General features: G+C 41.6%; 1 protein-coding gene and 1 non-coding gene across 2 annotated transcripts in view; both read left to right on the top strand.

Annotated features, from left to right (window-relative positions):
• Nucleotides 1-713: 713 nt before the first annotated feature.
• Nucleotides 714-24598, top strand: part of si:dkeyp-14d3.1 (transmembrane protein 132C) — a 309004-nt gene continuing 285119 nt past the window's right edge. The window contains 1 exon segment of the mRNA XM_048244531.1: nucleotides 714-1246. Within this exon segment, the coding sequence (XP_048100488.1) occupies nucleotides 1171-1246 (76 nt within the window). The 5' untranslated portion in view covers nucleotides 714-1170.
• Nucleotides 18380-18462, top strand: trnal-uag. Its single transcript has one exon. It is a non-coding gene; the product is annotated as a tRNA-Leu (tRNA).

The raw sequence follows: 24598 nt of genomic DNA on the forward strand, positions 1-24598 counted from the left end.
TCCCATATGCATACAAACCCCTAACAAACTTGTACATAAAGCATTACTATAATACTTGCATAAAGTATAAAGCAACAGGCTGACACGCCCCTACTTACCTTCATCATAATAGCCTATCCAGAACACTGAGTTTAGTACATCTCCAACTCAGCATTCTACTGGGGGTGTGTGGGACTTAGTGCAGAGGGAGGGGTATACTGCATAGTTTCTTTAACATGAATATGGATTTATCTTAATCTGTGGGACACAGACATTTAACCTTTTCCTGTCTACTAGTAATGCTTAAGGCTAGGTGATAGGCTACTTCAAGCCGTTTAGAGGGGTTGGTTTGAAATCCGAATGTTCTGTCATATCAAACTTGAACATATATTCCTTAACGACACCATCCTGGATTCGATGTATATCATGACTGAAAACAGTTCAACTGATGAGAGGAACAACATTTAACGAGCCAGAATCACCTTATTGCAGCCAAACGATTAATACATGTTTCAGGCAAGTGCTGAGACAAGAGACCATTCGTGTTAGAGGAGAGTCTATACCTAAAATTTGGTACCTCCTCACACCGTCGACATCGGACCACTCTCACACGGAGGTCTCTGCATACACTAGTAAAAGCTTCCGCTGCGCACTACACCAGCAGAAGAAAACCGGCTTCTGACATTCAGCGAGACCACCTCAAGCGGCGCATTTACCAAACATAATTCATACAATTTAATGTATTCTGTCTATAATCGTCAGCATTGACGTGGCTTCTCAAGCAAAAATAATAATATCAATAATATGGAGAGTTTGTGATGATTTTCTGAGCTTGGCAAGTATCATCGCGCATGTGCTTCCCGCTTCTGCACCGATCAAGTAGCACAGGTCGATCAAACGGAATACATGACTACGCTGCGAGGACCGTGTGTTAAGTGATAGTGCATTTAACTGACCTCCAACAGCGGGAAGTCAAATGAGATAGTGATTTGGACATTAATGCTCTTGAAGTACTGGAAACGCGAGGACGATTAAACCAGCAAGGGTTGGTGACATGGATTTAATGCAACTTTGTAGCACACCAATGTGTTTTGCAATTGGGGAACTACCAGATATTTTAATGTGATAACCAGCAGCCGTCGTACTTTCATCATCTCTCCTTTCTCACCCTGTGAAACAACACGAAACCAAATGGAAGTTTTTTGGAGAGCACAAGTTAACATGTTGCGTGTCTGCACCCTGCAGTCAATTGTGATACTTCTTGGAGGTAAGCAAAATATGCTTGACTGTGTTTATTAACTTTTTTAAAATTTAGCAATGTTGCTCTCATCCCTCTCTTTTCATCAAATGCTATCCTATTCATGACGTATTGGTCTTGAAATGGTAATTTGAGGCCATTATGTGGACATTTCGCTGGACATTTCGTTTAAGTGCGTTTTCAAATCGCGTGTGTATTGGAGATTATGGAGAATCCAGTTAATTAACGGGACGCTCCGTGGTTCCGTGATGGAGCTTGCACGATGGCATTGTTCTGCGTGACAACAGATAACGTTAAGGTCTGTGCTGCGCTGCCACTGGTCTTTGGAACGCAACGGCGGCATGTCGCACCACAGGCGCAATGTACCTGTCACATTGAATCCTGTTTTTAAACTCTTGATCCGATGCACGACATAGCAGAACACACACACACACACACGCGCGCGCGCGCGCACACAAGTAGCCTAAGCATTAATTCTCTCACGGTCGCTCGCCCTCTCCACAATGACAGTCAGAGAAATTAATCTGGGTTAAAACGGAAATCTCTCAGATAAAATGCAACCGAACCCTTTTGGCATCCAGCTGCACGAAACGTTTTTCTTTTTTTCTTTTTTTCTTTTTTTTTTTATAGCAGAACGTGGTTGTATTGTTGCAGCTTGTTATGTAGCCTACATTTGGTACCAACGGTTCTCAGTCGGATATCCGAACTTCTCGGTGAACATAACATATATTTGAAACAAGAGAATGAATCGTGGTGTGTTTGTATGTTTCACGTTTCTCTTGATCAGGTTCGTTCTCTTTTGTTTGTGCTCGTAGTAAAGACACTTGTGTGATTTTATATAACCTTTACTTAAATCTGTATAATATGTGTAAGGAAGGAGGACAGAACAGGAGATCCGACACCCCCCTCCCTCTGGATGTGTTTGTGTCTTTACTTGCGTTGTGCAACAGTACTGTCAGGAAGGACCCATATGGTTTGGCACAAACGGCATAACCTGGAAAAGGCATCAGGCTACAAGGAAATTGTAATAAAGCCAATTTGTGTTCGATATTCTCCCCACCTGTCCATAAAACCCCATATCCATAAAACAAGTAGATGCATGTTGCATTATGAAAGCTCATGATGAGAAGGGTGGTGTGCTGTTAGTATTCTCTAGTGTAATTTGGTTGGATTGTGGAGATGTCTGCACTTACTCGTTAACTCTTATCATCAGAATATGCACCTGGGCTGAGGCCCATTCTGCCCACAGCATCACAGGTGGCACTTTAACAGCCTCCTTCCAAGATTTGTGATTGTCATGAGGTTTGTGCTCATTTATTGTCAAACTCTGGATAATGTACTTGTACTAGCATCTACTTATTTACATATCGCCTACAAATATAATGTTACATATATAAAATATACTGTATGTGACATATACTGTCGTATCAGTTGCTTTGGACCACAACCATAACTTAAAGGTGTACCGTCACACCGGTGTGACTGGAATGTTGAAAATTGATCGTTCTAAAGAATATCTGGGTTCATTGAATTCAACATAGAATGTTAGAACCTTCAATTGTTGCGGAACGGAATCTTATTTTAGAATGTTCAAAAACCCACACCTTTAAGGGCCTCTTTAAAGATGCAAACCAGCTTGGCACAGAACACTGCTTAGAAGGACACTGCCAAGTTCATCTCAACTCGAGTCTGAATATCTTATAAATATGATTTACTCTGACCACTCAGATCATTAATCTCAACGATTATATTTAAGGTTATCACCAGAGGTCGTCTATTCTGCTGTGTCAAATACAGTGACAAAGCAAAATAATAATAATAATAATAATAATAATAATAATAATAATAATAAATATCAAGGTCTGACAATACAGCCATGTTTGCAATGGGTCTTGAAATTAGCAGGACACTGTATTAGTCTCAGGTGTTTTGATACTGCTCTTCCTCAAGAGAACTTTTAGAGGAACTTAATGCAACCCAACTGGAGGTGTCCCATACCCCTCCACTTGCTGATCCATATTTATGTATTTATGAAGCACATTCATGGTCAACCTGGTGTAGTATTCCAGGATGTAATACATATTGTCGCTGTCCTGGGCTGATTCAAGAACAGACTCAATCATTATCCAGCTCCTATGTGGCCTGATCCATTTAGCAGTTATTAACAAGTTGTGAGCAAGTTTTGAGGTCCACCACTCTCCCCTCCTCTTGTGGTATGAGTTATTCTGTCGATCTTTCATTCTTGCTCTCTGGCTTTTCTTTCGTTTTGTGGATAGAGCTCCATTGCTTTTTTTTGTGAAGGATTGGGATCATACTGTGATGGTCAATAGTTGTTCTGCTTAATCAATTCAATATCCAGCATGGCTGAACATGTCTTTATTTCACGGTAATAGTACACTTATGTCTTATTATCAGATTGCATAATGCAACAGAGAGTGAATAATACTATAATACTGGACTATGATCAGGACCCATGTCAGTAATTGCATTGTGACCTTTATTCACTTTTATACAGGAGCTCACCCATTATCCGTGTTGCTTTTTACATTCTACTTGTATAATTGTGCATGCTCACATAGTTGGTAGTTGTGTTTTGTCCTAACATGCGAGACTAACAAGCGAGCATATGACTACACAGAGTTCATCTCCACTCCCTGCCAAACACTGTAGCACTGTGACACCTTAGTCCAACATTTCTGGATTAATGAAGTAATTATCTATCCATCTATCGGTGAATTGCCCCTTAGCCATCTGTGGCTACAAAGAGGGTAGATTTTCTTCTCCGTTTCGCCATTGTGAGGGGAAGAACAGAATGGAGGCCTAAATGGGTTGATAATGGACTGGAGATGATGTTTGTGTTTTCACATTTAGAGATCGTGACTTATTTCATTATTTCAGATGGAGTGAAGCAAAGCAGACAAGGGGAATGGTTATGTGTTATATGTGTTTTCTTCTCTCTCTCATGCCCCTTTCCACAGTATGAAATCTTTTTTCTCAAATAGGATGGGTTTAAAAAAAAAAAAAGAAGCAGGAATGTTACCTGGGGAAATGAAAGGTTAAGCTGTCAATAGCAAATGGCTTCTGCCAAGTTCAACCAGTAGGTCTACAACAAACCATCCCATATTGTCTATTAGCCCTTCCCAATGTTACCCTGTGCAGACACATCATGCTGACTACAAAAGCCACACGCACTGGCATGAACTCACAACTTCATCAAATGAATGGCATCTAACAAAATAGGTGCACTGTTCCCCACAATTCACCAGCATATTTCAAAGGCGTGTTGTGCACCCGTCATATTGAAGTGATCCTACTATGAATCCACAGGTGCTCCTAAAGCTCAGCTGGTAGATCTTTGTTCGAGCAACACCAATGTCGTGCGTTTGCTTCTCAGTAAATAACAGATTCAGTGAAACAGATCTGGTCTATCTCAAGGACACACACACACACAGTGTGTGTAGATTGTGGCCTGCCACGGAGCAGGTGAAAGGATGGGGTCAGAGCCAAGAGAACACCTTTTTGACACCGCACCCACAGAAAAGCGTCAACTCCAAGGTCATCCTCTTACTGTGTGTGTAACACAACACTCTCTTTATCCAGTTCTGCTAGAATCACTCAGAGAGAGAGAGAGAGAGAGAATGACAAAGACAGAGAAAGGCTGAGAGAAAGTGAGAGGGAATGATAGAAACACAGAGAGGCTGAGAGAGAGAGAGAGAAAGAGAGAGTGAGAATGAAAGACAGAGAGGCAGAGAGAGAGAGAGGGAGAGAGGGAGAGAGGGAGAGAAGGACAGAGAGAGTAAAGGAACTGCAGAAGGAACCATGCTGTGTGCGTCACAAAAGTATTCACACTGCTCGTTCAATTCTGTTTTATTCGTATAACACTTCTCACAAAAGGCATCGCCACAAAGCCCCTATGCAGACACTGCGGATGAGGCGAATGGTCTAAACTCTTCAAACAGACAGGACAGTGGGGAGCTCAGCCTGGAATTTGGAGATGAATGCAAGAGAATGCACAGTTATTTCCCCCAAGTGCGATACAATCTAAACACAATTTAACAAACCTAACTTTAGAAGGGAGTTTGAGACATTTTGTTTTCATGGCTTTACAAATGTTTATATTATGAACACTGCACTCTCCCTATTGCTGGGGGTTGGGTGCATTGTCCTGTATATCCCACACGCCAAGTGATTTTGCTGCCTTTTATTGTTGTTTTTCTTTCCCAGCAAGGGTTACAAACAGATGTTTGGGCCACATGGCCTTCCTCAGTGTCCAGTGTTTATGAAGGACAACAAAGCACAGGAACTTTATTCACTTTGTTACCTTGCAGAGAAAACACTATTTCACTGTATTTCAGAGCCAATAGTCTCTTGGTGTTTTAAGCCCCCAACATCGTCTTCCAGGCAGCGCTGCATGGAAGGCGCTAGGGTTAGGCAAGGGTTAGGGTTAGGGTTAGGTGCCTTGAAGTCGACGGTCGCAGCGCTGCCTTGAAGTCGACGGTGGGGGATTAAAACACCATCGAGCATTTCAATAACACTCGTCATGCCTGAAAACACTCTTTTGACTTCTTATGTCACTGCATGTCGGTGCCTCGAATTACTTTTGCTTTTGAATTGAAATGGAATGGAATGGGCATTTCAACTATGTATGCTCCACCTTACTGCAAACTGGTCACAGCAACAGACCTCACACGACACACCCCCCATAAACTCTCCCCCCAAAATAAGAGACGTGATGTGACCTGACCCACAGTCCTGTCACAGAGCAGCAACTGCCAGAACGTTAGCCCTGAAGATGTCCACCTTCTGGAGCCCCTGCTGGGTGGTAGAAGTCCTGGTAGGGTGGTGTGCGAGGGTGGAGGTATGAAGGCCGAATCTTAGCTTCTGATCTGTGGGTGAGGGAAGGACAGAGGGTCAGGGCCTGGGTCTATCTGCTCAGATGGACGTCTGGCGGTCAGAGTGTCCAGCTTCACTGTTCGTGGTGTCCCGCTGTTGGAGGTCAGGTATTTCTCCTTGTGTTTTTGGCAGGGAAATTGTGAAACAACAGGAGATCGAGATAAAGTAAGGAATAAAAACTGTTCTGTACAGTGTCTAAACTTGTTCCTGTGTGTGTGTGTGTGTGTGTGTTTGTGTGTGTGTATAATGTGTATATGTTTGTAGGTGTGTATGTGTTGTATGTGTGTGTGTGTGTGTTTGTGTGTGTGCACATGATATTTTTGCATGAATTTAACTAACCTCATGCCAGTGTATCATGCCTTGTGTTTGCTGAGTGTGTGCACAGGCAACTTTGCCTGTCTTATTGTGGGTTTGCCGTGTGTGTGTGTGTGCCAAAATTGTTTGTCTGTGTTTCATTTGTGTGTGTTGTCATTTTGTTTGTCTGTGTTTTCGTTTGTCTGTCTTTCATAGTGTGGTGCCCATTTGTCTGTGTCGTATCTCTGCTTAAGTGAGCCATCTTCGCCTGGCAGATTTAGCCAACGCACAGTAAACATTATGGAATAACGCAGGTATTGCTCATTCAAAGAAAAACACAAAGGGCCCTCTGAGACGTAAGACTTATGGTCTGTGCTTCCGTGAATATTAGTGGTGCTTGCTCAAAATAACTGCAATTCATTAAGCAGCGAAGTTAATGGGAATGCTTTCTGTTCTATGGGGGATTTTCTTTATTGATTAATGGGAATTTCTGTTCTATGGGGGATTTTCTTTATTGATTAATGGGAACGGTTTCTGTTCTATGGGGGATTTTCTTTATTGATTAATGGGAATTTCTGTTCTATGGGGGATTTTCTTTATTGATTAATGGGAACGGTTTCTGTTCTATGGGGGATTTTCTTTATTGATTAATGGGAACGGTTTCTGTTCTATGGGGGATTTTCTTTATTGATTAATGGGAATTTCTGTTCTATGGGGGATTTTCTTTATTGATTAATGGGAATTTCTGTTCTATGGGGGATTTTCTTTATTGATTAATGGGAATTTTTCTGTTCTATGGGGGATTTTCTTTATTGATTAATGGGAATTTCTGTTCTATGGGGTTTTTCTTTATTGATTAATGGGAATTTCTGTTCTATGGGGGATTTTCTTTATTGATTAATGGGAATTTCTGTTCTATGGGGGATTTTCTTTATTGATTAATGGGAACGGTTTCTGTTCTATGGGGGATTTTCTTTATTGATTAATGGGAGCGGTTTCTGTTCTATGGGGGATTTTCTTTATTGATTAATGGGAATTTCTGTTCTATGGGGGATTTTCTTTATTGATTAATGGGATTAATGGGGGATTTTCTTTATTGTTAATGGGAATTTCTGTTCTATGGGGGATTTTCTTTATTGATTAATGGGAGCCTTTCTGTTCTATGGGGGATTTTCTTTATTGATTAATGGGATTAGGAATTTCTGTTCTATTTTTCTTTTTATTGATTAATGGGAACGCTTTCTGTTCTATGGGGGATTTTCTTTATTGATTAATGGGAATTTCTGTTCTATGGGGGATTTTCTTTATTGATTAATGGGAATTTCTGTTCTATGGGGGATTTTCTTTATTGATTAATGGGAATGCTTTCTGTTCTATGGGGATTTTCTTTATTGATTAATGGGAACGGTTTCTGTTCTATGGGGGATTTTCTTTATTGATTAATGGGAATGGTTTCTGTTCTATGGGGGATTTTCTTTATTGATTAATGGGAATTTCTGTTCTATGGGGGATTTTCTTTATTGATTAATGGGAATTTCTGTTCTATGGGGGATTTTCTTTATTGATTAATGGGAACGCTTTCTGTTCTATGGGGGATTTTCTTTATTGATTAATGGGAATTTCTGTTCTATGGGGGATTTTCTTTATTGATTAATGGGAACGGTTTCTGTTCTATGGGGATTTTCTTTATTGATTAATGGGAATTTCTGTTCTATGGGGGATTTTCTTTATTGATTAATGGGAATTTCTGTTCTATGGGGATTTTCTTTATTGATTAATGGGAATTTCTGTTCTATGGGGATTTTCTTTATTGATTAATGGGAATTTCTGTTCTATGGGGGATTTTCTTTATTGATTAATGGGAATTTCTGTTCTATGGGGGATTTTCTTTATTGATTAATGGGAATTTCTGTTCTATGGGGGATTTTCTTTATTGATTTCCGCTTCACCCAGCGTTGGGGACGCTCAGTATGCTGTGTCCCTGCACCCAGCGTTGGGGACGTTCAGTATGCTGTGTCCCTGCTGCTGGCCTGTACGCTCTGTTGAGAGCTGAGGCCTTGGGGATGGATCTGTGTCCTCAGATGGTAGAGTGCAGTGCTATGTTTGATATTGGTAAGAGTTTATGAAGCCTAGTTTAAGCTCCTTGTTTGTATGAAAATAAATTAGATTTGCCTGTTTTAAATGTTTATTTCATCCATATCTGTAAGCTTCCAGAAAGCATATACAGTATTAGACTTAACGTTTTTTAAGGGAATTAATTGTGTGGACAACGATTTATGGGCAGAGTTTTTGAGTTTTTGAGTCTTTGTTTATCATAGTCTTACTGTATCAACATTTTATTCTGCACTCTGATGTCACACAGTAGAGGGGGAAGTTTGTCAGTGAGGTATACATGTTGTCTCTAGCCTTCGCCTCCCTGCCTGGGTTGAAACGTCTGCGTCAAATTTTGTGAAATAAGATGTCCCTGAGTAAGCATGGCATCCAGGTGCTCTCCTATACCAACAGGCCTCACCACCACCCAATGGCAACTCTCCACTGAGCAATGAGTCATGTAATCACTGACTGGTATAAAAGCTGTTATTTTTATTGGGAGCCTGGGGTCCCACCTACAAGTGGGTAATGCACATTTAAACTTGTGTGTGTGAGCGTGATGGAGTTTTCAACCGCAGGATGTCTGTATAAATGGACTGTAGGCCACTGGAAGTTATTTTGGATGGAAGCATATGTGCAGTGTAAACACAGATATGATCACTCCGCCGCCTGGATGGAGAACAACTCTGAGGTGTACTTAAAATAGCAAGCAAAGACAAAAGTTTGCCAACATTCACCGTAAATGTTTGCAAACGCACTCAAACGGCATAAGGAGGTAGTTCTGTGTAAACCAACATTGATTTTGGACTAATGCCTTGAATGTTCGCCTCTGTTTGCTGAATTTGAACACACCTGTGGTCAGCATCTGGCTCTGGTCCACTCTAGACACGACTGATTTGTCTTTGCCGTTTGCAAACCTTACAAGACGATAAACGCCTCTGGCAATGTCACAGGCCTCGATGATAATATATTTTTTTTCTTTTATCTTTCTGTGGTGGCTTGTCTGCATTCACTTGATATGTGACCTCTCTTGACATGTTTTGTTTTATGTCTGTTTATTCTGCAATGTTTTACATTACATGACAGATAAGGGCACAGTTGTATAGCTACACTGTCTGTATGTCTGTCTTTATGCCTTTGGGCAGCCGTGCCCTACTGGTTAGCGCTTTGGACTTGTAACCGGAGGGTTGCCGGTTCGAACCCAGACCAGTAGGCACGGCTGAAGTGCCCTTGAGCAAGGCACCTAACCCCTCACTGCTCCCCGAGCGTTGCTGTTGTTGCAGGCAGCTCACTGGGCCGGGATTAGTGTGTGCTTTACCTCACTGTGTGTTCACTGTGTGCTGAGTGTGTTTCACTAATTCATGGATTGGGATAAATGCAGAGACCAAATTTCCCTCACGGGATTAAAAGAGTATATATACTTACTTATACTTATACTTTCTGTTTTTACTTGTAATATGATTTAAGATATGATATGATATGATAATATTGATTTATTAAACATTGAAGGTCTCCAAGTGTAGTACTAGTAGCCATCTGGTTTTGTGGCAGATGGGTGTGTGGTCTAATGCATTTTCAGTCCAATCTCATGATGGCTCAGTAAAACGATGTGTTTTTCTATCTACCCCCAGAGGGGATGTACACACTCCACTGCCCTGGGGGTACTTTGCCTGGTTGCTGGATGTACAAGAACACATGGATGTATAAAAGCAATGCATTTCTGATCGGTCTGAAGCTGGAACGAGCTTCTTTTTAATGTCTTCCAGTACATGTGTATATACATCATATCAGGGTTTCAAAGCTGCTGGGATGGAAAAATTGACAGTTAGGGTTTTGGATTGAATACGCTAGCTACTCTACTTTGACCAAATTTGGAAGTCAAATGCATATTGATTTACAGTGTGAGCATGACCTCAACCCTAAAATTAGCCCCCACCATAATCATACCTGGTCAGCTTAGGTAGAGGTGAGACTGTCCCCTCAGAAGAGTGATGTCATACAGTATAGATTTAAACATGGAGGTGGAGATTCAGGAACAAAATCAACAACATAAAAGTACTTTGAGCGCAGCCTAGAGGAAGAACGTGTGCTCAGAGTAAATGGATTAAAAGTCTGCAGTGAAATCTCTTTAGTCTCAGGAAGAGGAAGTGAGCAGCCATTTGTTCACGTTGCGGTGTGGAGGTGACTTCTCCACTGTCCGAGGGAGCCGTTTTGATGCCGTTTTTTTGCTCGTATGGCCACTGTGTATAACCTCCTAGGAGGTTGGCCTTTACTTTCTGCCATTTAGCAGAGTCTTTTTATATAAAGCAACTTACAGATACAGCAATGATATATTTCATTAGCTCCCTGGGCAAGGAACTGATGACTCTGGTATTGTTAGAACCGACCACACAGCCTACCAGCCTAACACAGCTGAGCCGAGGGAACATTTGAAACGGAGGATTGTGGGTAAAACGGTTATGAAACCAATTAACCTTCATGTAGCATTGAATTATTTATGTGTAAACGTTGAATGAGCATATTTTCTTTCTTAGAGACAGAATGCTTACTGTGTGTGCTATTTGAAATTTTGTACACTAGCTATTATCTTACTTAGGCAATCAGAGGCGTTATGCAAGCCAAAAGTTTGGGGGGTTGGCACAGTAAAAGTGTGTGTTCATTCGAAAAAATAATGATGATGCAATTATCTTAAATATATTCTTTTAAATATAGACTTGGGGAGATTAATTAAAAACGTAACTTATGTCTGGGTGGGTACGTGCACACAGTACCACTGAAGGTAATATACTGTAATCTGGAATAATCTGGGCAATTCCATGGAAAATTGACTTTTTGTCACATCCATAACGCCAGTGAAATGCCTTGGCATTTGTATGATGTGAATGATAACATTCATTTTTTGTGCCTTTTTTCTCATGTACATTCTTCAGCCAAAAATAGCAAATGCTCAAATGTCATGTAATCATTCACATCATACCATATTACCAACACATTTTATCTGTGTTAAAAAACATAATTTTCCATCGTCTGAGAATGTGTTTCTGTTTGGAGGTTGTGATTGCAGAAAAGGAGAGAGCTTTCACCTGCCTGAGATGTGCTGTTGTTTTGCAGTGTGACTTTGATGAAAGTTTTTGTCAGTTGAGATTGTTTGTAATGGAATTCAATGGGTGGTCAGAATTATTGCTCATGCACGCTGTGATGGGCAATTTAAAATCCGACAGTTCCCGCAGAGTTTTTTCCTCAAAGAGATCAAATTCTTGTTTGCTTATACTTATGATTTTCGGCTTTTACACACACACACATACACACACACACACACACACACACACACACACACACACACAGAGAGAGAGAGAGAGAGACAGAGAGAGATTTTGGAGTGTTGCGGTGTTGTGAAATTAATGACTGTGTTACAGTAATTACTTTGACTGGTTACATTGTCACAGCTTGAGTTACAGAGTAATGAGGCAAACTAATCAAAGTAGCTGAAGACCAACCAACAGGAAATGAATTAATACATGAATCAATACAGTAATGAATTAATTAGACATTAAAAGTGTTTAAATGGGTAATCTAAAACGGAACCATCTCTAATACCATTTAAAGCCTCCAAAACCATTTGTTCCTCCAGGCTACATTTCACAGAATTGTTTTTGTAATCTTGTCAATGTCTGGTGGTTGTTATCTGTGGAGATTAGTCCCATCAATGCTGTGTGGTTAGGGCCTGGTGTGGCTGAGTCTGCCCGTGGGACGAGACAGCAAGAAAGAAAAGCGTGTTTGACTTTCCTCTCCAAAAGGACAAATCCTCGGTTTTGTTGCTGTGTGGGAGTGTGAAGACTCACTTTGCTTTGTGTGTCTTATATGTGGGATGGATGCCTTTTTAGGGGTCTTTTAACTGCATCAGAAACACGGCCAAAATGCCAAAAGTGTTTCAAATACATTTAGCAAAGCAATTTTATAGCAAATTATAATATTATTATAGAATGTTCATGATATGACATTGAGGAACAATTGTAAAGACTTAATGCTGAAGCATAAAATGTTATGACTTGTTATAAGTATAAGTATATATACTCTTTTGATCCCATGAGGGAAATTTAGTCTCTGCATTTATCCCAATCCATGAATTAGTGAAACACACTCAGCACACAGTGAACACACAGTGAGGTGAAGCACACACTAATCCCAGCGCAGTGAGCTGCCTGCTACAGCGGCGCTCGGCAAGGGCACTTCAGCCGTGCCTACTGGTCAGAGTTCAAACTGGCAACCCTAAATTAACCAGTTGGCCACGTCTGCCCCAATTATGTTATGTTATGAGAAGTATTATACTAAGTGCAATAACACATGAATGCAGTTACAGTATATAAAGAGGCACTGTGGTTATTATCATTGGGCAAAGTTGTGAGAGACGTTCAGAACTCCGTTTTTAAATGTGCAAGTGAATGTGGAAGATCCAATCTGCTAGTCTGTCAGTGCTGGCTGTGACAGAGAAATATGATCGCAAGTGCTCACGGCTCAAGTTAAAATGTTTGGAATGGGATAAACTTGCTGCCCATTTTAATTCCCTCTCCCGGGGCCTCATCTGAAGTGATGTAAAGCGTGGACGCACACACACACACACACACACACACACACACACACACACACACACACATGCAATCCTCCAGAGCGCTGTGGTGTAATGAATCATATTGACGCTCTGCCTCTGAATAAAAAAAAAAAAAAGCACACACACACACATACATAGATGCACACACACACACACACACACACACACACACACACACACACACACACAGTCAGAAAGAGAGTAATCCTCCTCAGCTCCAATCAGATTGAAGTCCTGATAGTGACAAGGGATGAAGCTTGCCCATTGTGAAGCTCCCTTTCCTTTCAAGCATGCTTTAGTCTATCATTAGGCTACCTTGCTGCACACTCCTAAACTGCGAATGAGGACAATCACATCTGGGTTCTTTCCTAAAGCAATATCACATAGACGTTTGTCAGTGTGCAGGAAACCTTTTTTCATGTCAAAGATTCATGGCGCCATCTTTGATGTAATTCTTTTGTAGGTGGCCTGCTCTAGGCCTAAAGCATTGTTATAATTCATATTTTAATTATGACTGAACTGTGAGCTCATGTAGTATTTCCATAAGATATATTTATTGAATTTGTCAATCTCATTTATTTATTTTCAACATATTAACATGGGTGCTCAATCACTTTTAAACCTCTGAGATGATCAGAAAGTTAGTTGATCTAGGACAAGGTCAATCGTTTTTTCATTAACACTTATGTTCTTAAATCACAACTATTTCACTTGAGTACATTTTGTTAAGAATTGGTCTGATGACCCGGTGAATCAGACTAATTAAAGTTTCTTCTCCATCTTTGATTTGATTAGCAGGGGTAATAGCCAGTTTAAAGACAGTGTGTTTCTTTTAATCATGGCTAATGAAGGGGCCTTGATGTTTATTGAACTGTCTGTGGTCCTCAAGGTCAGGCCTGATAACCAATCACTGGCAGGCAATAACACAAAAAGATTTACTGCCTCTTCTGAACCAAACAAATGGACACATATGAGGAAGAGATTGTGGAATTCACCTGCTCCCTGCATTTAATGTCGCTCCAACAATCTTTTGCCATTAAATTAGTAAACTGCTGAATAGGCCCTTCACTTTTGCCTGTCTGTTTTTGCTGGATGATATATTGTCCCAGAAAGTATAGCGATAAGCTTGATATTGCCATATGTTGTACGATAGGTTGATAGCGTAATTGTCATGACAGGCCTGCTGCTGAATACAGGACAGTTTTATTAGTTTCAGCCAAAGCAAATTGTTGAAATATAGAAGTTTGAATATTGTTAATTGTGCTGCATGCTCAGTTTGTAATATCAAAGGAAAATATGCAGCTGGAATCGAAACTCCAGGCTTGCCTGGTGTCCCTTTAAAGTGGGATTTGGCAGGTGGGGGAACCCTAAAATCCAATATCGGTGCAATGGGGAAAAAATACTCACATATTGATATTGAGTATCGTGGTGTAGCAATACTTTTTGAACAAGAATTGCTAGCTTCTTGGTCACCTCTGTACACACGATTTAATGTAACAATATTATTGTGCTAAATCGTTGGTATGAAAGAATATATTATTATTATTATTATTATTAGAATTATTATTATTAATTTATCAGAGGTGACAGAACTACGTCCCCCACACACACACACACTTTAACCCCTGATTGTAACACCAAGGCAGAGGCATGGGCAGTATGTTTGATTATTTCATATTATTCCATCTTTGATGACAAAAAGCAAACTCACCCCAGGTGAACCTCATGACCATGAAAGGGTGCTTTGTTCCAGCCAGGCAAAGCAGCGTATCCCTCCTAGTTTCAGTCTCCCAGCAGGTGCTGCAGGTGGTCTCCCAGGGCCTCTTCCAGGAAAGGGATATTACCCGCCGACGCCGCAGTTTAATCATTTGCTCATCTAGACGCCTCAGGTGCTCAATCCTTCAATAGAGGGAGCACGTGGTGCCAAACACCAGGGAGTTTCCCCCACTGTTCCTAAGATATAAAGAAAAAACAACATCCCTAGATGATGTTGATCCCTAGATGATTCTTAGTAAAAGGCTTGTTTACCATGTATTTAAAATCCTAAACACACCAGCACCCCAAGATGGTCTCTGTGATTAACCATAACGCATTGTGAGTCTAATTTACCGTAATCATGCAATTAAGAGCAACAACGTGCTGCAAATACATATCACCTCCCCTGAGAGACAGACGTCAAAAGAAACCCATTCACCTGGTGTGTTCTTCCTGTTAGTATGATGAAAAGACTGCTGCAACAATATGTCCGTGTGTGAACTCATCAGCTGTTGTTGTTTCCCACTCAGTCTAACTTATTGACACAAGGCATAAACAAAATGCCACAAAGACACTAAAAAATAAACAACTGGGAGTCAACTGCTTATTTTGTGTAATAGCTTCTCAGATCCTGTGTTCTGTTTGATGATGCCAAATCGTGGAATTAGACCACGGATGCAAGGGAGTGTCTCTACAGAAATAAGGCCAGTAGACCATGCAAAATGCTCTGTGCTTTAAGATGATACGGAGCAGGATTCACCCGAACACAGGTTAATACACACATAGGCTCTCACACACACACACACACACACACACACACACACACACACAGACACACACACACACACACACACACACACACACACACACACACATACACACACTCGTGACGCACACACACACACACACACACACATACACACACACACACACTTGTGATGTATACACACACACACACACACACACACACACACACACACACACACAAAAACACAAAGCGAATAAAACCTCCCCATTCGGTTCCCTCTCACTTGCCAAGAAAGGCAGTCCTGTGTACTGCACTGTGAAAACATTCTCTCCAGCGAAGTTTTAGACCGAGACAGTGCCAGTGAGTTATTGAATTTCAGACGGGTACACAAAATATTACTTTGTTGTCGCTTGAATAATACTTTTTATTACTGAACCGATATCATTGTTATTATTTGAGAGGCACAGAGTGTATTTATTTAATTTTAAAAGCAGTAGCTGGGAAACAGGATATTACAATTGCAAAAAATAATGTAAGTGTGGCTGTGAACCATGTAATGTAGGAATAAGAAGTATTGAAGGTTTTAACCCACACCCCCCATAAAACCTGCTTCCCTGTGATTATAGTGTGGCTCCCTTGGGTTTCAACAAATAACAACACACACACACACACACACACACACACACACACACACGGTTAGCTGTCCATCGTGTCCGATGATGACGCTTGTTCCAGGGGGTTGGGGGGGGGGGGATTGGTCAACGTTGTTGCCGTTGATGCCACCTAACGTGGCTATGGAGGCCGATTTTGGAGCCGCACACTCTTCCACAGATGGAGCAGGTATGTCCTGATGATTGGGCACGTCTTGCGGTCCTCCTTTGGATGAAGGTGTCGTTGATTTGCTCAGCTGCTTTGTTGCACGTGGCTCTCCAGGCTGGTCTGTTGGATGCTATTGCCTCGAGCTGGCCAGGGTTGACGTTGCAGCGCTTCAAGAGTTCTTTGGTAAAGTCCTTGTATCGTCTCTTCTGGCCACCAGCAGCCCGCTTGGAGTTGAGCAACTGTCCATAAAGGACTTGGCGTGGGATGCGATAGCCAGGCATGCGAATGGTGTGGCCAACCCAGCGTAAATGCCTCTTGACACACACACACACACACACACACACACACACACACACACACACACACACACACACACACACACACACACACACACACACACACACACACACACACACACACACACACACACACACACACACACACACACACACACACACACACACACACACACACACACACACACACACACACACACACACACACACACACACACACACACACACACACACACACACACACACACACACACACACACACACACACACACACACACACACACACACACACACACACACACACCGGGTTTAAGTTGCCTTGCTCAAAGGCACTTCAGCTGTGGCCTATTGGTTAGCGCTTCGGACTTGTAACTGGAGAGTTGCCGGTTCGAACCCAGACCAGTAGGCACGGCTGAAGTGCCCTTGAGCAAGGCACCTAACCCCTCACTGCTCCCCGAGCACTGCTGTTGTAGCAGGCAGCTCACTGCGTCGGGATTAGTGTGTGCTTCACTGTGTGCTGAGTGTGTTTCACTAATTCACGGATTGGGATAAATACAGAGACCAAATTTCCCTCAGAGGATCAAAAGAGTATATATACTTATACTTAGATACACACACACACCAGTCATTTATAAGCCATATGTGTGTGTGTGTGTGTGTGTTTATACTTGTGGGTGCCATTTTAGCATGCTAGTGCCTCACATCTGTGGCGCTGCCAGGGCTCAAGGATGTATATTGCTTGCGCGGAGATTGATTGATGGCTTAGGACATCTTTGGGGCAGACTTCAGGACGTTGAAGCTTTGGAAGCTTTTTGTCCCAAAGGAAAAGTAACTGGTATCTAGCTGACAGTTTTATTCAAAGAGAAATGGACTTGCAGAAGGGGATAAACCTGTTGCTGAGTCTCGTTGTGAGGACAACATGGTGGCACAACAGACTTCTGTTTTCAGCACCTGCTGAAGCCATCCATTAATCCAACTCTGTTTTGTGTCTTTGGGTGTTGTAAAAAGTCCTGTATGTGACAATATGCTAATGGGAAGCCTTGTTACAGTAGCCAGTGTCAGGATGAATTACCATTATGTCAGACTTTATAACTACAGTGGGTAAAAAAAAAAAAAAATAATTGGAAAGCCGACACATAGTCTGGTTTGGTAATTGTGTGAGTAGGCGACAGTGAAATGAAAATGAATCTAATTTCCAGTGGAGCTGAGTTGCTGCCAGATGTGAAGAAAGTGAAATAAAAATGTATTACAGTAATGTGAATTTTCTCTCCAAGTTGTGCTTACCCAGCAGAAGGCGTTGATGCAGCATCAGAAACTTAATAAGAGAATATTTCCCTGGTCCCTTCTGTGCAGCAGGATGGTGGAGTGGTTAAGGTGTTGGACTTCAGATCCCATGGACAGTTGTCCTCCTGGGTTCGAGCTTCACTCCTGATATTATGTTGATGCTCTGATCAGAACCACAGATCAGAAATGAAATGCTGCATTGTGTTTGACATTGGCACAGCTCTTTAGGGACGTGCTCATATTCCAGCAGATACCTGTGTGTGCGTGCGTGCACGCTGTAACGCTACATGCTAAATCAGCCCTCACATGTTTGAGCGTTACATAGAAAAGTGTTTACCTAGCCCTTTGTGGGCACCAGGATGGCTGAGTGGTGAAGGCGTTGGACTTAGGATCCAATGGACAGGGGTCCCTGTGGGTTCAAACCCCACTCCTGGTGTCATGCTGACTAAGGTGATGGTTTGTGTCATTCCACAGAACTTTAAAAGGACATGTTGCTATCCCAAAAAGAGGTTATGACCAAACAGCAGAAAATCACTGCTGCTTAGATGGAAAGGCAGTTTTATACTGCAAGCTTGTGACCTCCATCTGAAACAGACCCCTTTCAGAGTCCCAATCACTGTAAACTTTCTTCTTACCATCATTTATTTCATCTGAATTGCAAAGTAATTTCCATCCTTACCATTTGGCACATCGAGACTTTGTGAGGAGGAGAGTTTGCCAGCTAGTTTTAGCCTTGCCCTGTGTGCTTTCGCTTCAGGCTATCATTATAGATGTACAGGAGATATACTCTGAATTGCCTCTAGGAGAAAGAAAAATTGAAGCCATTGAAAGGCAATTACACATTTTATTCAGCAAATGCTTTGGGGAGATAGCTGAGACCATTCCAATGACAGATCAAATGTGGGTATTAATTTACTGAACATAAGAGGAAGCATATATCCAGTACTGTATATATAAAACAGCATATGCTTTGTAGAGCAGGCTATTCAGCATGATGCATTTCAGCTTTAGTTTATAGAACAAAGTCTAATGAAGCATTTAATAAAATCCCCAATTACAACCTACCAGGAAAACATATTGGTCTAAGGGGTGTGTTTATGGCCCTGAGCTCCTACAGTTTGGATCTGGAAGAGTTTACCAAATATAATGTTTCTCTTGGATATAAAATTAATAATTAAAAGAACATTAGTTATAGCTCTTGTACCAGGTACATAGCATCAGTGACAGTAAATAATCATTATCATTTAACACACCATATACAGTAATGGAGCTCTGGTAAAAGCTTAAGTGAGTGGGCCAGATCTAATTGTCAGCACATTTTAAGAGTCGGACAAAAAGTACTCATGGTTGGGTGTGTGTATGTGTGTGTGTGTGTGTGTGTGTGTGTGTGTGTGTGTGTGTGTGTGTGTGTGTGTGTGTGTGTGTGTTGGTAAAATATTTGATTAGAGAACAGTGCTGGATGTCAGTTTGACAACTTTTTGAAAGTTTTGAGCTCTTGGCTGTCAGTCTGAGCTTCCATGATTACACGGCGCTGCAGTAAAACTGGACTCAGGATGTAGCAGAACCTGGATAAACAAGACAGGCTCTGTGTGTCAGGTTGTCAGGTCTGCTTGACAGGGTTATAAATGCACTAGAGCTTAATGCACTTCTAACCTTCTGTGCATGTTCATGTGTATGTGTGAGTAGGAGTGATAGATAGATAGATACTTTATTGATCCCCAAGGGGAAATTCAAGATTTGAACTGAAGAAGTGTGTGTGTGTGTGTGTGTGTGTGTGTGTTGTGTGTGTGTGACAGAGAGAGTGTGTTTCTGTGTGTGGTTGTTGTAGTGTTGATTAGGAGTTATTACTGTAAGTTTCGAGAGGCTTCCATAATTCGTCTTTACTGTACCTGTATGATACACTTCAGCAAATCTGTTATTGCTTTTCTATCTTTTTTCCAGGATTTTCAGCAATTGTATATTATTATACAGTGAGTGTGTGTGTGTGTGTGTGTGTGTGTGAGTGTGTGTGTGTGTGTGTGTTTCTGTGTGTGGTTGTTGTAGTGTTGATTAGGAGTTATTACTGTAAGTTTCGAGAGGCTTCCATAATTCGTCTTTACTGTACCTGTATGATACACTTCAGCAAATCTGTTATTGCTTTTCTATCTTTTTTCCAGGATTTTCAGCAATTGTATATTATTATACCTGTGTGTGTGTGTGTGTGTGTGTGTATGTGTGTGTGTGTGTGTGTGTGTGTGTGTGTGTGTGTGTGTGTGTGTGTGAGTGTGTGTCTGTGTGTGAATGTGTGTGTGTGTGTGTGTGTGTGTGTGTGTGTGTGTGTGTGTGTGTGTGTGTGTGTTTACCAAATTTGATCATGATCCGAGATGACAATTATGACCGGGGACATGTTACCGGCAGCAAAGTTCCAGCAGCAAATCTAAAGTTCTCTGGGGCGAGGCTCAATCTTATACAGGTTCATCTTAAACAATTACATTGTTTCCATGCAAAACCGTTACAAAACCATAACAAAACATGACAAAACCCATGACTGTCATGCTGTTGTTTTAGCAGAGACATTAGACAACTCCAGCATAACACCACATATGCATTTTTGCTGTTGGAGGCCATAGCACATAGTCACTTATCTGCCTTAGGGAATTCCCTCACTATTCTGATGGCTATCGCATGATCTTTATTAGAGATCCATTCATGAAGAGAGCACATTGGATGTGCAGAAATGTATCTTGTAATAGTGAGAGACTCAAAGACTGTAGAAGAATACCAGTTCCACTCAATGCAAAGCACATTTGTATTTTCACTTCGAATGTTGTTCACATCTGGTAGCCCTGTTCAGCCCATTTCCCATTTGATCTACATAAGAGACCAGCATCACCAACCCTTGGCTGTATTAATGGTTTTGTCTTAAGGCAGTGTCAATCTTTAAGAATTCGGAGAAGTCTTTGTAGCCCATCCGGCAGATACACATGCAAACGTAGTGAGTCATCGCCTATTGGGGCAACAGTCCTACATAAGTCAGACATCCATGCTTGCCTACTGCTTCCTGTTACTGTTTTTGTTTTTGCTCTCTCTCTTTCTCTCTTTCTCTCTTTCTCTCTTTCTCTCTTTCTCTCTTTCTCTCCCTGTCTCTCTTTCTCTCTCTCCTCCGTGTAGTCATCCCTCACTATCTGTTCATGCTCACTAATTTCTCCTCCCTACCTCCTGCTCTGTTTGTATGGTCTTGTCAGAAGCCAGTTTTATTCCATAAACCTCTTTCGTTCTCTCTGTGTTTGTGTTTGTGTGTGTTCAGTTCAGTTCTGTTTGTGTTCAGTTCCCTGTCCTTGTGTGCAATTGCATGCAATACACACATATGTGTTGTCTGTGTGTGTGTGTGTGTGTGTGTGTGTGTGTGTGTGTGTGTGTGTGTGTGTGTGTGTGTGTGTGTGTGTGTGTGTGTGTGTGTGTGTGTGTGTTGTGGCCTGTGTGTTCTCTGATTTGTCTTTTGTCAGTATTTTGAGTGTAGGTTTGTGTCTGCATATGTTCTTGTGGGCGTCTGTGGGTGTGTGTGTGTGTGAGTGCAGGATTGTAATTGAACAAGTTGGGTGTTGTAGATACTCAAATCATGAGAAAGAAAACAAGTGAGTGAGTGAGCAGGTGAGTGTAACAGGCGAGAGACACTGGGGAGGGTTCTGCTGGAGCTGTATGTGTGTGTGTATGAGTGTGTGTGTGTGTTCCTCTGATCGGAAGCCTGGTAATGATCACCCACCCAGGCATGCAATCAGGTGATGAGACTCCGCTCAGCTCTGCCTCTGAGTCATCCTAATCAGTGAATAAATGTGTGTGTGTGTGTGTGTGTGTGTGTGTGTTTGTGTGTGTGTGTGTGTGTGTGTGTGTGTTTGTTTGTGTGTTTGTGTACGTCTGAGTGTATCTGTCTCTCTCTGTGAAACTTGTGTCTGTGTGCGCATGTGAGGAGTGTGTCTGTGTTTGCATTTATGTCTGTATTTTGGTGTGTTTGTGCATGTGTGTATATGTGTTTTTCTCTCTCTCTCGGTGTGTGTATGTGTGTATGTGTGTGTGTGTTGGCCTGTGTGAATTTTGAATGACTTATAAGTGTGTGTATGTATATTTTAAAGTACGTGTGTGTTGTGTGTGTACTACTGAGCCATATGTAGGTTCCCGGCGATGGACGCTAACTCAAAGACAACCGGCTGCCTTCAGTCAGGTGCCCAACTCACAGATCTGTTCCTGATTAAGTGCTCCTGCACACTGACATTCCTTGCAGTCTTGCAACACAAGAAAAAAAGGACAAAAACATTGAAGACCTGCATTGTTTGCTGGCAGATTTTGCTCAGTTTTACAGTATACACTGACTTACACGACTCTCATCCATCTTGTTGTTCTCATTGTTATTGTTCTAAACTTTTTCCACAGTTGAGATTTCTACTCAGTCAGTGCTATTTCTTATATAATACTCTTTGTACCCATTCCACTCAGCCAGCTTCAAATGAATGCGCAAACTCTGCCTTTGTACTGGCATATTTTTGTTTATCTTCAATTTGATTTGTTAATGTAAGCCCTAGAAGAGACTTATGTAATGTGTTCTTTGTCTCACAGTCTCTTTTTTCACAATATACACCAGTAACAAGGGGAAGGGGAATGAAAGATAACTACTCTTAAAACAGCCAGTGGTTAATGAGATTGGGGTACTGGTGATGCCCCAATAGTTTCCTCTTGACATTTCGTTTTCTGCCTGAAAATTAAAATGAAATAAAGCTCATCCAGAAGCCATGTTGTGCATTTGCCAAAATTGTGAATTAGGCTACTTTTACTTGATGCGGAAAAAATAAAGTAAATAATGAGGAATAAGTTAGTAAAGTAAGTAAGTCCTTTAATTTTATATCACATTTTCCAGCACAATGACGACTCAAAGCGTTTCACACAAAGACACCTAAAAAGACACAAAAAAAATAAGTCCGTGGGCAATGCAGATTCTCCTGCTGTGATCAACACATGACGCGGTGCTGTTGACCAGTCTGATCTGAGAGCGCTATTGATAGGTCGTCTGTGCTCCGAAATCACAGGTCAGCCTGATATCCTCTAAGCAAACCTGCTGTGCAGATAAAGTTAAGGTAAGGTAAAGCCAGCCTGCAGATCAGCCGCTCGGTTGGCCTCTGACAGGGAAAGATCCTCAATCGCTAGACTCAACGCACCACCAGTCCTCAATTACAGCTGCACGCCGTCCATGCAGACGATGGTCAAGGCAGTTGGCACTAATGTTAATATTACAGCTCAGAAGCTCAGAGGCACATCAGGAATAAGGAACCAAAGGACAGTATAAGTATTTTTTGTTTGACTTGTTGAGTGGCTGATGTTTATCTGTTATGCTGCATCATTTCTGCACTAGGTAAATATTGTGCTTTAAAGGCCTGAAAAGATTTGAAAATGGTTCAGTTCTTTTTTTTTATGAATATTTTTCTTTCTACTCTACTGAAGGGGATAATTAACAACAAAGATGAAGTAAACAAACAAAGAAAAAGATATTGGTACCGGCATCGGTGATCGGCCAAATTATTTTTTATCGGTATCAGTATTGGCCCAGAATTTCTCAATCCGTGCATCCCTAAATGGTAAAGTATTTTTTTTCAGTGCAAGGAGGTCTCATATGAATAACAGGGCATTAGACGTGAATGAATGCATAAAGTTATTTTTCTTACAAATGCATCTGGAGACAACCAAATCCTGACTGAATATGGATGGTTATGATCAGAGCACGAATAGCATTTGGAAATTCTAGACCAATTCAAATGCCTCCTGTAGTCGTGGCTTGAGGGATGAATACTCTGTAATGACAGAAGTCAGGCCTGCGGGTAACTGTCAGAGCTGGGAGGCCTAACTTTGATTCGCCTCCAGACAAGTGAACCCTCGTCCCAGCAATGCGGAGTCACGACCAGCCCCACAGGACCGGATACAAAGAGATGACCTGTTTTGAAGAATCCAAGTTGACTTTGAAGACTCCAAGCTCTGCGCCAACATGGCACCTAGCTGCGTTGGCATCTGTCAATGCCACGTCCACGGACACTGCTGCACAGCATTAGAGCGGATGTGATGCAGTAAGCTTGCCAGATACAACAGGGACTCTTCAAACATGCCCACTTTGATGGATGAGTTTATGTTCTTTGTTTCAGTCACTGGATACCTACGATTGTTAGAATGTTTTAGTGGCAGCTACTGGGGTCACATGTGATTCTTACCACAGTCTAGTTAAAACTCACCCAAATCACACCTTTCTCTGTCTGTCATGGGGACAGGGCTTGATGTGAAAGTTATCACTTCCAAGTTACAGGACTTCTTTGTTGCTGAAAGAAGGTATTATGTTTGCAGTATCATCTGCAAACAGAGCCTTCTGCCTCTGAATCATAGTATTTTCCTTCTCTATTCACTGAAGAATTATTCACATTCCTCTATTTGTCCTCTGCATTACTGAAACAGGTTTTGTGAACTTTTGTCTGTATGGAGACTGTGACATTGTGACAAAGAAGTTGAAATAATGCTGCTTACCGTGATGCACGTTCAAATCTTCACCTGAGCTCACCTGA

This window comes from Alosa alosa, chromosome 5, assembly GCF_017589495.1.
Source record: "Alosa alosa isolate M-15738 ecotype Scorff River chromosome 5, AALO_Geno_1.1, whole genome shotgun sequence".
NCBI classification, from domain to species: Eukaryota; Metazoa; Chordata; class Actinopteri; order Clupeiformes; family Clupeidae; genus Alosa; species Alosa alosa.